The sequence below is a fragment of the Labrus mixtus genome, chromosome 18, assembly GCF_963584025.1.
Source record: "Labrus mixtus chromosome 18, fLabMix1.1, whole genome shotgun sequence".
In the NCBI taxonomy this organism is placed as follows: Eukaryota; Metazoa; Chordata; class Actinopteri; order Labriformes; family Labridae; genus Labrus; species Labrus mixtus.
Genome location: NC_083629.1, coordinates 8857787 through 8872793, shown reverse-complemented (window position 1 = coordinate 8872793; position 15007 = coordinate 8857787). Strand labels below are relative to the sequence as shown.

General features: G+C 45.7%; 2 protein-coding genes across 3 annotated transcripts; one reads left to right on the top strand and one right to left on the bottom strand.

Moving 5' to 3' along the window:
* Positions 1 to 540: 540 nt before the first annotated feature.
* On the top strand, positions 541 to 4734 carry jmjd7 (jumonji domain containing 7). 2 transcript variants are annotated; one of them, XM_061063814.1, is made up of 9 exons: positions 541 to 750; positions 2056 to 2209; positions 2309 to 2447; positions 3033 to 3147; positions 3280 to 3336; positions 3441 to 3536; positions 3656 to 3732; positions 3809 to 3968; positions 4103 to 4734. In XM_061063814.1, the coding sequence occupies exons 1-9, from the start codon at positions 702 to 704 to the stop codon at positions 4189 to 4191; spliced, it is 936 nt and encodes a 311-aa protein (XP_060919797.1). In that variant the 5' UTR covers positions 541 to 701; the 3' UTR covers positions 4192 to 4734. The 2 variants fall into 2 exon arrangements, with proteins under 2 accessions (XP_060919797.1, XP_060919798.1); XM_061063815.1 differs by lacking the exon at positions 3441 to 3536.
* Positions 4604 to 12101, bottom strand: fbxo34 (F-box protein 34). The gene is made up of 3 exons (XM_061063781.1): positions 11874 to 12101; positions 8154 to 8316; positions 4604 to 7361 (listed from the first exon to the last, which is right to left on the bottom strand). Exon 3 carries the CDS (start codon positions 7352 to 7354, stop codon positions 5336 to 5338), a length of 2019 nt encoding a protein of 672 aa, XP_060919764.1. The 5' UTR covers positions 7355 to 7361; positions 8154 to 8316; positions 11874 to 12101; the 3' UTR covers positions 4604 to 5335.
* Between the last annotated feature and the right edge of the window lie 2906 nt (positions 12102 to 15007).

Here is a 15007-nt window from a genome sequence, read left to right as displayed (position 1 = left end):
CAACATAACCTGGAGCAAGTTAGGTGTGCAGCATAGGTTACCACGGCGATATACCCAGGTAACAAGTGAACCACCTAACCACCCAGCGTTAACCCTGAAGTGACCTCTAACCCCAAATCCTGCTTCGTAGTCCAGGCCCCTGGTCTGCACACACATGTCCACGCAGAAGCTGATGTAGGATGTCACAGTGTCAGTGAGTACGTCGAGGTTTGCTGATGCAGCACTCCATTCAGTGCAGTCAAAGCAGGCCTGTCACTCCTGTTTTTGACTCGTCCATTTCTTTACAGTCCTTACTACAGGCTTAGCAGGGAATGCTACAAGGCTCTCTTTATTTTTCTGAAGGATTCAGGTTTAGATTGTAAGATATCATTTATTATTATTATTATTATTATTATTTTTGAGGGGGTAGGTGGGATTTGTTTGGGAGGGGTGGTGTTATTTAGAATGTAACCTGAAGTGTATGAAGCCCTGATGTTACACATTCCGATACAGTAGGTGGCGATATACACCTTTACATGTTGGTTGTGATCCGCCATGAAACTAGAGAAGAAGAACCATGCGCATGTGCACGGGCTGTAAACACAGCAGCATGGCACCGTGAGGTTCAGATAATCGAACAATTACCGATCAAAGCGCAGCTGATCACTGATCGTCTCTGTGACGTCATCACACCAAGGTTATTTTGATGACGTAAAAAAGAAATGGAGTCCGTGAAGAAACGTCTGACTGAGTTTTCTCTGGAGGCTCACGGTGAGCCACACACTAAACAATACATACAAAAAACACAACACATAATAAACACAATACACAATACCTAAGAAACAACACTATACACACATTAGTGAGTTAGTTTTTATTAATTTATGTTTTTCACTCAAAATTTAACCTAATGGTAGAGGCTGCTGAGTAAAGAGTCCATCAGTATTAACTCATCCATTCATACACATTCACACACTGACGCTGATGGTAGAGGCTGCTGAGTAAAGAGTCCGTCAGTATTAACTCATCCATTCATACACATTCACACACTGATGGTAGAGGCTGCTGAGTAAAGAGTCCGTCAGTATTAACTCATCCATTCATACACATTCACACGCTGATGGTAGAGGCTGCTGAGTAAAGAGTCCGTCAGTATTAACTCATCCATTCATACACATTCACACACTGATGGTAGAGGCTGCTGAGTAAAGAGTCCGCCAGTATTAACTCATCCATTCAGACACATTCACACACTGATGGTAGAGGCTGCTGAGTAAAGAGTCCGTCAGTATTAACTCATCCATTCAGACACATTCACACACTGATGGTAGAGGCTGCTGAGTAAAGAGTCCGTCAGTATTAACTCATCCATTCATACACATTCACACACTGATGGTAGAGGCTGCTGAGTAAAGAGTCCGTCAGTATTAACTCATCCATTCAGACACATTCACACACTGATGGTAGAGGCTGCTGAGTAAAGAGTCCGTCAGTATTAACTCATCCATTCAGACACATTCACACACTGATGGTAGAGGCTGCTGAGTAAAGAGTCCGTCAGTATTAACTCATCCATTCATACACATTCACACACTGATGGTAGAGGCTGCTGAGTAAAGAGTCCGTCAGTATTAACTCATCCATTCATACACATTCACACACTGATGGTAGAGGCTGCTGAGTAAAGAGTCCGTCAGTATTAACTCATCCATTCATACACATTCACACACTGATGGTAGAGGCTGCTGAGTAAAGAGTCCATCAGTATTAACTAATCCATTCATACACATTCACACACTGATGGTAGAGGCTGCTGAGTAAAGAGTCCATCAGTATTAACTCATCCATTCATACACATTCACACACTGATGGTAGAGGCTGCTGAGTAAAGAGTCCATGTCTGCAGGGGCTGAGAGACAACTGACTCTACAACTGAGCCACAACCGTCACGTGTGTGTATGTGTGTCCCTGTGTGTGATTGATATGATAAACACTATTCTGTCAGTTGCCACGGTGACTCAGGTGTTTGTATTGTATCAACTAGCTGATTCATTATTAATTAATGATGATTGTCAGAACTCTACCTGAACAGCTCTGTGCCATACCTGGATGGGTCACCTGAACCGCTGCTCTTCTTCAGGGATTGGATTGCTCCTAACAAACCCGTCATCATCCGCAATGCCTTCAGCCATTGGCCAGCTCTGAACAGGTGGACTCCAGAATACCTCAGGTGAGGAAGCACCGCCCACACACCTGCACCTCTTCTTCTTCTGTGGTGGATGTTTTTTTTTGTTGTAAAGAGGTATGATCAAGTGTTTCCTGTGTGCAGAGAGAAGGTGGGGTCAAAGGTCATCAGTGTGTCTGTGACTCCTAATGGTTACGCAGACGCAGTAAGCGGTGATCGATTCGTCATGCCAGAGGAGAGGAAGATGACTTTCTCTGCTGTGCTCGACGTAATCCAGGGAAAGGTGAGCTGCTACCCCCAGGACGACTGCAGTACTGCATCGGTACAGTGTGTATACAGTGTGTGTGTTCCAGGTGCAGCAGCGCGGTGTGTTGATGTGTGTGTGTGTTTCAGGTGCAGCAGCAAGGTGTGTTTCATGTGTGTGTGTCTTTCAGGTGCAGCAGCACGGTGTGTTGATGTGTGTGTCTTTCAGGTGCAGCAGCACGGTGTGTTGATGTGTGTGTGTGTGTTTCAGGTGCAGCAGCATGGTGTGTTGATGTGTGTGTGTTTCAGGTGCAGCAGCGCGGTGTTTGATGTGTGTGTGTGTTTCAGGTGCAGCAGCATGGTGTGTTGATGTGTGTGTATTTCAGGTGCAGCAGCGCGGTGTTTGATGTGTGTGTGTGTTTCAGGTGCAGCAGCACAGTGTGTTGATGTGTGTGTGTTTCAGGTGCAGCAGCACAGTGTGTTGATGTGTGTGTGTGTTTCAGGTGCAGCAGCAGTGTGTTGATGTGTGTGTGTTTCAGGTGCAACAGCAGTATGTTGATGTGTGTGTGTGTGTTTCAGGTGCAGCAGCGCGGTGTGTTGATGTGTGTGTGTGTGTGTGTTTCAGGTGCAGCAGCGTGGTGTGTTGTATGTACAGAAACAGTGTTCAAACCTTCTCGACGAGCTGCCTGAGCTCACAGACGACCTGGAGCCTCACGTTCCCTGGATGAGCACGGCGCTCGGTGAGTCCTCGTTACAGAGCATGCTCAGACCGGACGGTGTCAGGGTGTGCTGAGAGACGTCCCATCTCTTTACATCATAATATAAACATGTATTAATCAATTAGTAAAGTCAAAGTTATTTGTTCTTTCTAGGAAAGTTACCTGATGCTGTCAACTTTTGGCTTGGGGAGGCGAGCGCTGTAACGTCCAGTAAGACCTAAACATCCCAGATACTGTTACTGTTTTTGAAAAGTTGAATCTGTTAATGGTGGGGGGGTTAGGGAAAGTTGTTAATGTGTGTGTGTGTGTGTCAGTGCACAAAGATCACTATGAGAATCTCTACTGTGTGATTTCTGGAGAGAAAAACTTCATCCTGCTGCCGCCCACAGACCGTCCTTTCATCCCTTACGGTAACCATAGCAACAACCCAAAGTCCAATGACAACCTAATTCCATCTGTTAGAGTAACCATAGCAACTAGCCTGAAGATCGGTTTGTCACCATGTTAATTTGTCCAATGTGTGTGTCAGGTATGTATCAGCCCGCTGTGTACCATCAAACAGACGATGGTGACTTCAAGGTTATCGATCAGAGTGACTCCAAAAAGGTGCGTTCAGGTGTCCGTGTGGTCATCTCAGTGCTCTCTGCTGTACTAACCCTGACTCTTCCCCCACCCCTCCAAGGTTCCGTGGATCCCTCTGGACCCTCTGGACCCGGACCTTGACAGGTATCCTCAGTACATCAGAGCTCATCCAATCAGCTTCAGTGTGAAGGCTGGAGAGATGCTGTATCTCCCGTCACTGTGGTTCCACCACGTCCAGCAGTCACATGGCTGCATCGCAGGTACGAGCACCTGAACGCAGCACCAGGTCTGCATGATGCGTTTAAAGATCAGATTAGAGGAGTTTCTGTGAGTCAGAGCACTGCATTCACTGTCACACATCTTGACACATGTAACCTTTGTTTTTCTGCTGCAGTGAACTTCTGGTACGACATGGAGTACGACATAAAGTACAACTACTACCAGCTTCTCGACACGCTGTCAGAGGACACAGGGTCATCGTGACATCACAGCATGAGGTCACAGGGTCGATTTACAGGGTCGATGACATGACATCAAGACATGGTTTCACAGGGTCAAGCATGATGTTGTGACCTCACAGCTTGATTTTACAGGGTCATCGTGACAACACACTAGCCCTGCATGCCACAGTGATGCTGAGAAATGAAAAGAAAGATCAATACATGAAATATTGAATAAAGTTCTTTGATTTTTACAAATATTTCAAATACTTATAAACAATAAATTGTTTCAGTTGTTTAATGTCCTGTTGTCACAGCTAACTCACTGACTGATTATGGGTGAAGTTATAAAACAGATTATTATTATTATTATCGAGAAGTAAAAAGTGCAGTGAGGATTATCTGCTGACAAGTCAAATTATCAGGACGACAACCTGAAGAGAAACAAAGACGAGTCAAAGATAAAGCACTTTATTAAAGCAACACCACCAACAGAAACAGCCCAAAAACAGAACCAACAAACCTTAAAAAAAAAAAAAAAATTCTAAAAGGTCAAATGCTTTTTCCTTTTCTCCCCGGATTTTTTTTAAGTCTCCGTCAGTTTATTGCATCGTCTCCTTGTTGAAGGCCTCGTCTCCTTGTCTCCTTGTCTCCTTGCTGAAGGCCTCGTCTCCTCTTTAGAACCATCCAATAAAGTCACTCTCACTCATAAACTCTTTTATGTACAAATGTAAACACAAGCAAGGTGCCACGGAGCTCAACTAACATCCAATCATAATGCTCCACACACAGCACCCACTGAAGCCCCGCCTCCTCACCGGTACACAAACATCATTGATGATCTGTTCATAAGGATATCACATAGCAACAGAACTCGCAGTGATGATGGCAGCCTGTCAGAGAAGAAGACGAGTCCTGGCCGGGACCCCCCCCCCCCATTAAACAGCTGATTAAAGGAGAGCGAGCGAGCGACAGGAAGCTTAGACATTAAACTAAAGATCATCTGGTCATATGAGCACAGTGACAGAGGCTGAGCAGCAAGGGGCGCCACACTGAGAGCCACTCAGGTCAAGGTTTAAATGTGATGTTAATAAAGTTTCATTTGAATCAGAATCTTCTTTAGTCTGATTTAATTCATGTTGGAGCTTTAGAGACACACACACACACAGACACACACACACACAGTCTCAGTTGTCGAGACAACTCCTCCTGTAGATCGGCACGTTTATGCTGTGGAACGCTGGCACCCAGCGGTTGTCATGGAGTCCAACATTGCAGCCAGGTGCGTCTCTGTGGGAGCCATGGCAACACATCCAGTATCCGGGGCCGTAGGGCAGCGCCTGACAGTACGGCTTGTGGTGCCAGCGGCACAGCGACACGTCGCCGCGGCCGTATCGCTTTTTGCATTGCTTGCAAGGGTCGTCACGGTAACGTGGGTCAGACACCCAGAGCGAGTCGGAGGGCCGCACGCCATATGTCTCGATGATGAAGTGAAAGTAGTGGCAGGTGCACTTGAGTGCGGCGAGGCTCTGTGTGGGCAGCAGCAGGAAGATCTTGACCAGTAAATGATGCGGCAGCACGGACAGGTACGGCTGCGGCTCGAGCAGCTGCTGCAGACGCTGACGCATCAACAGGAAGTCGTGCGAAACACACACACGGCGGCCCAAAGGAACCACCACGGAATAACAGGAAGTCAAAGTGACAACCTGCTCCTCCTGAACACTCTCAGACGGCCTCATCCTCCTCTCTGATTGGCTGCTAGAGTCAGAGCTAGGAGCAAGGGGGCAGGGCTCAAATTCACATGTCATTCTACAGCGAGTGGGCTGGGGCTCTGAGTCAGGGGGGGAAGGGGCTAAGTCTTGGGGGGGGCATGTCTCTGAGGCAGCAGCAGACAAAAACAACAATCCAGGCAGAGGCTCCGCCTCCTCACACCAAGGTGGTGTGGGCTGTGTGAGGGCTACTCTTTGAGTGCCTGACTCTGTCTGAGCTTCCAGTCCAGTCTCACCTGGAGGGGGCGTGGCCTGGCAAGAAGGGGAGGGTGGGGATAGAGCTGAGGCAGGTGATGTTTCAGAGCAGCTGATTGGCTCCCTGCAGATAGGCTGAGCCCCGGACAAGGACGAGGATGATGATGTCAATGACGATCTCACTGATGATGGTGATGCAGGCTCGCTCTGGTCCCCAGTGGTGAGAAGAACACGACCCACCGTCCTCCTCAAGCTGTTGCTTCTCGATAGATCTCCCTCCGTCCTCCTCTTCAGACACTCTGATTCCAGCTTTGCCACCATGTCTGACACCTTGACACTCTCTGGCTCCTCCCCTCTAACCTCTGAGCTATCGCCAAACTCAGGGGGCGGAGCTCTGGACAGTGTGATAGAGGCAGAGCTCCTCTGGAGGGCGAGCACAGGTTTGGAGTCTGGCTGCTGCTCGCTGGCTCTCTGCTCCAGAAACGCCACCATCTCCCCCACCGACACCTTCTGCTCCTCCACCTCAGCCTCCGACACCGCCTCGACCGCCTGCCGCCCAACACTCAATTGCTGATTCAAGTCTGGTTGCCATGGAGTTGTTTTGAGGGCAGGTTGCTCCGCGTTTGGGACCCGGGTCCTCTTGCCCTGCTGGGTGTTGGTGTTGTTTCCGGACCTGCGGCGTCGTTTGGCACTGCTGTTTTCCTCCCAGCTACCCTTCGCCTTCAGTGCCCGAAGCAGCCCTGAGGAGGGGGCATGGCTCACTGATGGCGTCCTGTCCCCGCTGTCAGAGCGGCTGGTCGATGTGCATTCACTGCCACCAGCACTGTCTGTTCTGTGTCCATCTGAAGCAAAGATGGCGATCTTCTCACGGACATGCCCAGGCTTAATGACCGTCCAGATGTCCAGCGAGGGCTCTGCGACCTCTGGCGTGGTCTGGTACAGTCTGGACGTGTCGTTCTCCAAGCACGCCAGCGGTGGGAGGAGTTGCAGGGGGGTGTTGGGGGACACCTTGAGCCGCAGTGAAGACACACTGGTGCTGACGCTGTGGTTGTTCGTGTTGCTGCAGCGCAGTGTGTTGGTGGAAATGACGTTGAGTGGGAGGCGGTTGCTGTTGCCATGGTTACTGCTGTAGGTCCTTAGAAGCGCCCCCTGCTGGCTCACAAACAGACTGCTATGCTGAACACCAGACGCATCCAAACGTAACTCTGAACGCACAAGCTTTGGACACGACTTCAGGTGCATGATGGTCCTGAGAGAGAGACAGAGAGAAATTAAATCAACAGGTTATTTTTAATTAAGACACTTGTTGCCTTAATGCACCTGGACTCTTGATTTGCATGCTAGGTGAGCTTTAAAATGCTAACATTAGCATGTTGTTGAGGACAGGTTAGCATTTAGCTAGTGGAGGTCACAACACTGCAGCAACACTTAATTCACTTTATTGGGTCCAATGACGAAAATAAAGTCGTAGTCGTGTTCTTGCAGCGTCTCTCTCTCTCTCCCCATGTTGGTTCTGTGTGTGTTTATATAACAATGTTTCTGGCTGTGATTAGCCACTCTGAGTGCAGGTTGTGTAATCCAAATTGTTCCCAGTCTCCTGCAGCTAAAACTTCAACTGAAAGTTTGTTTTGACTTCACAGCAGCTGAGAGCAGTTTCACTTAAAGTTTCATATAAGACTGATCGTTAATGATCATCATGTCAATAAAGTTTCAAAGACACTGACAGCTGAGCGGGAATCAGCTGATGTCATCACAAACTGATGTCGCTTCACGATGCTACCTTGAAGAGGACATATCGAGTCTCTTAAAACATGTTTCCTTGTTCCCTCTCTCCTTCGCTTATTTCCTAGCATCTTTCCATGCATCTCTGGTTAGAGAAGCTAAGACCCAAGAAAGGGATGATGGATGCAACAAAAGGGACCTTAGACGTAGCCAAATACAAAAAGCTTTGTGATTGGATGAGTGTTGATATAATGCATCCTGGGAGTTGTAGTAGATGTCAGAGTGTGTGTGTCTGCTCTATGATGTAAAGCTAGTTTACCTCCACACTGATGCTGATTGGCTGCTGATGCTGCTTGAGGCGTGGTCTTGGTCTGACTTACAGCTCCTCTGGTCCTTTAACTTCACATCTCTCAGATGTTCACTGTGACTCCTCCCACATTAGAAGAAGCATCTGTCTTCTGGCTCCTCCCCCTCAGGACACACTTTAGGAACATACACACTCACATGAATTAATGTGTAACAGATAAAGCTTCAGGTGTCACATCCTTAATACTGCCTACTTCACACTCAAACACAAACAGCATACTTACCCGACTGTTAGTCAGTTAACTAGTCCTCAACACAGTCAGTGAGTCAACTAGTCCTCCACACAGTCAGTGAGTCAACTAGTCCTCAACACAGTCAGTGAGTCAACTAGTCCTCAACACAGTCAGTGAGTCAACTAGTCCTCAACACAGTCAGTGAGTCAACTGGTCCTCAACACAGTCAGTGAGTTAACTAGTCCTCAACACAGTCAGTCAGTTAACTAGTCCTCAACACAGTCAGTGAGTTAACTAGTCCTCAACACAGTCAGTCAATGAACAAGTCCACATCACAGTCAGTGAGTTAACTAGTCCTGGACACAGTCAGTCAGTTAACTAGTCCTCAACACAGTCAGTTAGTTAACTAGTCCTCAACACAGTCAGTCAGCTAACTAGTCCTCAACACAGTCAGTGAGTTAACTAGTCCTCAACACAGTCAGTCAGTTAACTAGTCCTCAACACAGTCAGTGAGTCAACTAGTCCTCAACACAGTCAGTGAGTCAACTAGTCCTCAACACAGTCAGTGAGTCAACTGGTCCTCAACACAGTCAGTGAGTTAACTAGTCCTCAACACAGTCAGTCAGTTAACTAGTCCTCAACACAGTCAGTGAGTTAACTAGTCCTCAACACAGTCAGTCAATGAACAAGTCCACATCACAGTCAGTGAGTTAACTAGTCCTGGACACAGTCAGTCAGTTAACTAGTCCTCAACACAGTCAGTTAGTTAACTAGTCCTCAACACAGTCAGTCAGCTAACTAGTCCTCAACACAGTCAGTGAGTTAACTAGTCCTCAACACAGTCAGTCAGTTAACTAGTCCTCAACACAGTCAGTGAGTTAACTAGTCCTCAACACAGTCAGTCAATGAACAAGTCCACATCACAGTCAGTGAGTTAACTAGTCCTGGACACAGTCAGTCAGTTAACTAGTCCTCAACACAGTCAGTTAGTTAACTAGTCCTCAACACAGTCAGTCAGTTAACTAGTCCTCAACACAGTCAGTCAATGAACAAGTCCACATCACAGTCAGTGAGTTAACTAGTCCTGGACACAGTCAGTCAGTTAACTAGTCCTCAACACAGTCAGTTAGTTAACTAGTCCTCAACACAGTCAGTCAGTTAACTAGTCCTCAACACAGTTAACTAGTCCTCCACCAAGTCAGTCAGTTAACTAGTCCTCAACACAGTTAACTAGTCCTCCACCAAGTCAGTCAGTTAACTAGTCCTCAACACAGTCAGTGAGTTAACTAGTCGTGGACACAGTCAGTGAGTTAACTAGTCCTGGACACAGTCAGTGAGTTAACTAGTCCTCAACACAGTCAGTTAACTAGTCCTGGACACAGTCAGTCAGTTAACTAGTCCTGGACACAGTCAGTCAGTTAACTAGTCCTCAACACAGTCAGTCAGTTAACTAGTCCTGGACACAGTCATTCAGTTAACTAGTACTCAACACAGTCAGTGAGTTAACTAGTCCTGGACACAGTCAGTCAGTTAACTAGTCCTCAACACAGTCAGTGAGTTAACTAGTCCTGGACACAGTCAGTGAGTTAACTAGTCCTGGACACAGTCAGTTAACTAGTCCTCAACACAGTCAGTTAACTAGTCCTCAACACAGTCAGTCAGTTAACTAGTCCTCAACACAGTCAGTCAGTTAACTAGTCCTGGACACAGTCATTCAGTTAACTAGTACTCAACACAGTCAGTCAGTTAACTAGTCCTCAACACAGTTAACTAGTCCTCCACCAAGTCAGTCAGTTAACTAGTCCTCAACACAGTTAACTAGTCCTCCACCAAGTCAGTCAGTTAACTAGTCCTCAACACAGTCAGTGAGTTAACTAGTCGTGGACACAGTCAGTGAGTTAACTAGTCCTGGACACAGTCAGTGAGTTAACTAGTCCTCAACACAGTCAGTTAACTAGTCCTGGACACAGTCAGTCAGTTAACTAGTCCTGGACACAGTCAGTCAGTTAACTAGTCCTCAACACAGTCAGTCAGTTAACTAGTCCTGGACACAGTCATTCAGTTAACTAGTACTCAACACAGTCAGTGAGTTAACTAGTCCTGGACACAGTCAGTCAGTTAACTAGTCCTCAACACAGTCAGTGAGTTAACTAGTCCTGGACACAGTCAGTGAGTTAACTAGTCCTGGACACAGTCAGTTAACTAGTCCTCAACACAGTCAGTTAACTAGTCCTCAACACAGTCAGTCAGTTAACTAGTCCTCAACACAGTCAGTCAGTTAACTAGTCCTGGACACAGTCATTCAGTTAACTAGTACTCAACACAGTCAGTGAGTTAACTAGTCCTGGACACAGTCAGTCAGTTAACTAGTCCTCAACACAGTCAGTGAGTTAACTAGTCCTGGACACAGTCAGTGAGTTAACTAGTCCTCAACACAGTCAGTTAACTAGTCCTCAACACAGTCAGTTAACTAGTCCTGGACACAGTCAGTCAGTTAACTAGTCCTCAACACAGTCAGTCAGTTAACTAGTCCTCAACACAGTCAGTCAATGAACAAGTCCACATCACAGTCAGTGAGTTAACTAGTCCTGGACACAGTCAGTCAGTTAACTAGTCCTGGACACAGTCAGTCAGTTAACTAGTCCTCAACACAGTCAGTCAGTTAACTAGTCCTGGACACAGTCATTCAGTTAACTAGTACTCAACACAGTCAGTGAGTTAACTAGTCCTGGACACAGTCAGTCAGTTAACTAGTCCTCAACACAGTCAGTGAGTTAACTAGTCCTGGACACAGTCAGTGAGTTAACTAGTCCTCAACACAGTCAGTTAACTAGTCCTCAACACAGTCAGTTAACTAGTCCTGGACACAGTCAGTCAGTTAACTAGTCCTGGACACAGTCAGTCAGTTAACTAGTCCTGGACACAGTCAGTCAGTCAACTAGTCCTGGACACAGTCAGTCAGTTAACTAGTCCTGGACACAGTCAGTCAGTTAACTAGTCCTGGACACAGTCAGTCAGTTAACTAGTCCTGGACACAGTCAGAGGCAACCCGCTAACCTGCGGTTCAACTGATAGTGCTGAGTCTGCAGTCTGAAGCTAACAGCTCAGCTAGCTTAGCTTCTGCTGATTAAACAGGCCTCTGCATCAGTCTGACAGCTGATGTCAGTTCGCATGTAGCATTAGCTCCTCTTCAGTCTGTGGGTATTAACAGAGCAGAATAGGAGCTGAAATCTTAGTCTGTAACGGAGCTAATTAAAACCTAGCAGCACAAACTTTACTAGCCTCAGCACTCACTAGCATGCTGCTAACAACCGTCGTCTGAAACCAGCATACACCTGGCTAACCTGGCTAGCAATTGCAGCTATCAAATACACATGTGTTGACCATCTTTGAAATGTCAAGTGTCTCGTATTAAAGGTAGTGTGTGTCGATGTGACTGCTCACAGACTCTGAGACTTTTAGCATTAGAAGCTAATAGACAGGCCGAGGCTCAGACTCACCTGAAGGAGGAGATCTCTCCGTCTCTGCTCGCAGGACCAAAATAAACTCCTGAAAGCGGCTCAATTATTTCCCCCCGTTTGTTCCTTTAAGGAGAACCGCTCCTGCTGTCGGTTCTTACGGTAAATGTTCATTAAAAAACATGTTTTTAAGACGTTAAATCGCTCCGTAGCTCCAAGAGCTGCCCGCTGCTCCGAGCTAACCACAACTACTGACCGAGCACACCGACGTCCAGCTGGAGCAGCTGCGTCATGACGTAGGAAAAGGCTGCCAAAGATCGTCTATATTCACGACCAACATCCACCATGAAATATTTTATGATTTTTGTTATGTTTCTGAATACAAATAAAGGTAATAGTTTAATTATCTGTATTCTGTCATGTTTAATGTCCTCTCACAATATTTGATTTGTTTTATATTTCTGCTGTTTAACTTTGTTTTCAAAGCTTATTCTATATAACATATTTAGTGTATTTCAATTTAACATTTATTTTATTATCGTTTTGCTTCATGTCACACTCTCAGACCAAAGACTTCAATCCTCCTAAAACACTGCATGCTAGACTTTAACCTTCAGTTCCTTCAGAACAGCGGTTTCAACTTGTGGGTCGGGACCCAAAAGTTGGTCAGGAAATTCCTCTCTTCGGTTTGGAAATTATTGCCTGGTGTCAAGAAGTCCGTGAAGAGCTTTTTAAACATGTTTGCTTTGTTCTGTCAAGTTTTTCTACTGTCTACTTCTACTGTTTTTCTACTGTCCATAAACTGACCATACTGACCATAAAATGAATCTGATTGGTTGAAAAATACCAGTCGGCGGTTTGGTCCTGAGAATCAACCAGTCGAGAACCACTGCCTTAAAATTAGCAAAAAAAAAATGTTTTATGAATAATTCATGTGGATTTCCACGGTGAGGTTCAGTTTATTTTTCATGTCTGTTTAAGACATGAAATTTAATTTAATATTGTTTGTTTTCTTTTTATTTGTATTATAATATAAAAACCAGAAAGATGCCGATTGAAGTCTGTTTGACCTGTTCGTCAGGTTTGAGACTTTAAAAAAAGTTGGACGGAGTTTTTGATCCACAACAACAGAGACATAGTGAGACATCCTGTCTGTCACAAAAAAACCATGTCGGCCTCAAAAACATCAACAACCCAAAGAACAACAACACAAACTGTAAGAGCCATATTGGTGTTTTTGGGTCAAGTTGTAAAACATATTCATTATTGTGCCACTGGGTGTCGCTGTCCTATTGCTTATGGCACAGGTATATAGGTACGTCACTTGTCAAGGTACTGGATGTGTTTGACCCCGGAAGGGCATATGGTTTTTGACCGCTGTGGCGGCAGGCGGCATGGAGAAACCGCAGCTGTATTGTTTGTTTGTTTTTTTGTTTGTTTGTTTGTTTTGTTCAATGGATGGAACCTGATCGACGCTGTATTCATTTCGCATGGTGCTGCAATAAAATGGATTGTATTATGCTGCAAACCAAAGACACATCTGCAGAAATGTTATTGAAACAACATACAGCAAACGGTATTGTATTGACCTACATAGCCTACGACAGACACATCACCTAGGCTACACATCGGCAGCTTTAGTTTTGGACTAAGCTTCTAAAAAATCACGTGTCTACGGAAGCGTATTGCATTCATGTGGGGAATTTTTTTTTGGCCTGGTTTCTTGTTATTACGAGATACAGATCTTGTTTTAACGAGAAAAGATCTCGTTATGACGAGATAAAGATCTCGTCATAACGAGAAAAGCATTAGGGTGGTGTCGATGAGGAGTCGAGGGTTTGTTTATGGGAGTGTACAGTACACCAGTGGCAGCTCATTACAACATTTCAGTATAAACACCGTAGCAGGCGATTCCGGCGCCGCAGTTGTTTTTCATGGGGTTAAAATATTTTCAGTAAATGCCTAAGCGTATCTAAGCGATATGCATGACTTTATATCGGTGAAGCATACCATATCTATTTAACTGATCCTGGAAGAATAACGCTATGTCAAGTAGGTCAGATTGTGCTTTGCTTTCCGTCTGAACAACCTTAACACCTTCAGATGCCTGCGCTAAGTCGACAAGCTCATGAGAATACCATCTGTAAAATAAAATAAGATTAAGATTAACTTTATTGTCCCAGTGGGAAATTTGTCTTGGACTTCACAGAGCTCTGATGCAGTAGCAAAAAATAACAAAATACATTCATTTGTCGGTAAAACATGTCAGTTAAATAATCATAAAATGCCATACAAGTGAATTACTAAAACCATAAATATGTAATAGTTATGAAAAGTGATAACAGTGCAGGTACATCTACACATCTTCACACACACACTCACACCACCTCATACATGCACACGTAGACACACACATTACAGCTTAGGTACTGTTGAGGGCTTTGATGGACAAGGGAACAAAGGTATTTCTGAAACGGTTGTTCCTCCCTCGGGGTGTCCTGTATCGTCGGCCTGAGGGGAGGAGCTGGTACTCAGGGTGAAGAACATGAGATGGGTCTGAGATTATTTTTTGTGCCTGTCTGATTGTGGTTTGTTGAAAGATGTCTTGGAGGCTGGGGTGTTGATGAACTCCCATGATTTTCATGGCTGTCTTTGTGAGTCTGTTGATTTGGGCCTTTGACTGAACGGTCAAATTTCCAAACCATGCAGAGATACCATATCGTAGGAGGCTCTCTACTACTGCATGGTAGAAGAGAAGCTGCACTTCCCGGGACACACCAATGGTCCTGAGTCTTCTCAGGAAGTGAAGCCTCTGCTGCACTCTGGAGCAGACAGCTTCCACCTGGGACTTCCACACTAGTTTATTGTCTATGTGGATGCCGAGATATTTGTAGGACTCTACTTGTGTTATGGTGTGATCATGGATGACCACTGGTGAGTGGTCGCCAAGAGACCGAGGGTCGAACACCATCTTATTTGTTTTTTTTGTGTTGAGGAGGAGATGGTGTTCGTCACACCACTGCACAAAGTTGCTGATTGTTGATGTATATGTGTGATGTCCGAGTCTGTTTGCATAAGGCCCAGGATGGCCGTGTCATCGGAAAATTTAACAACATGTACATTTCCACTGTTGCTGGTACACTGATTTGTGTAGAGAGTGAACAGCACTGGTGAGC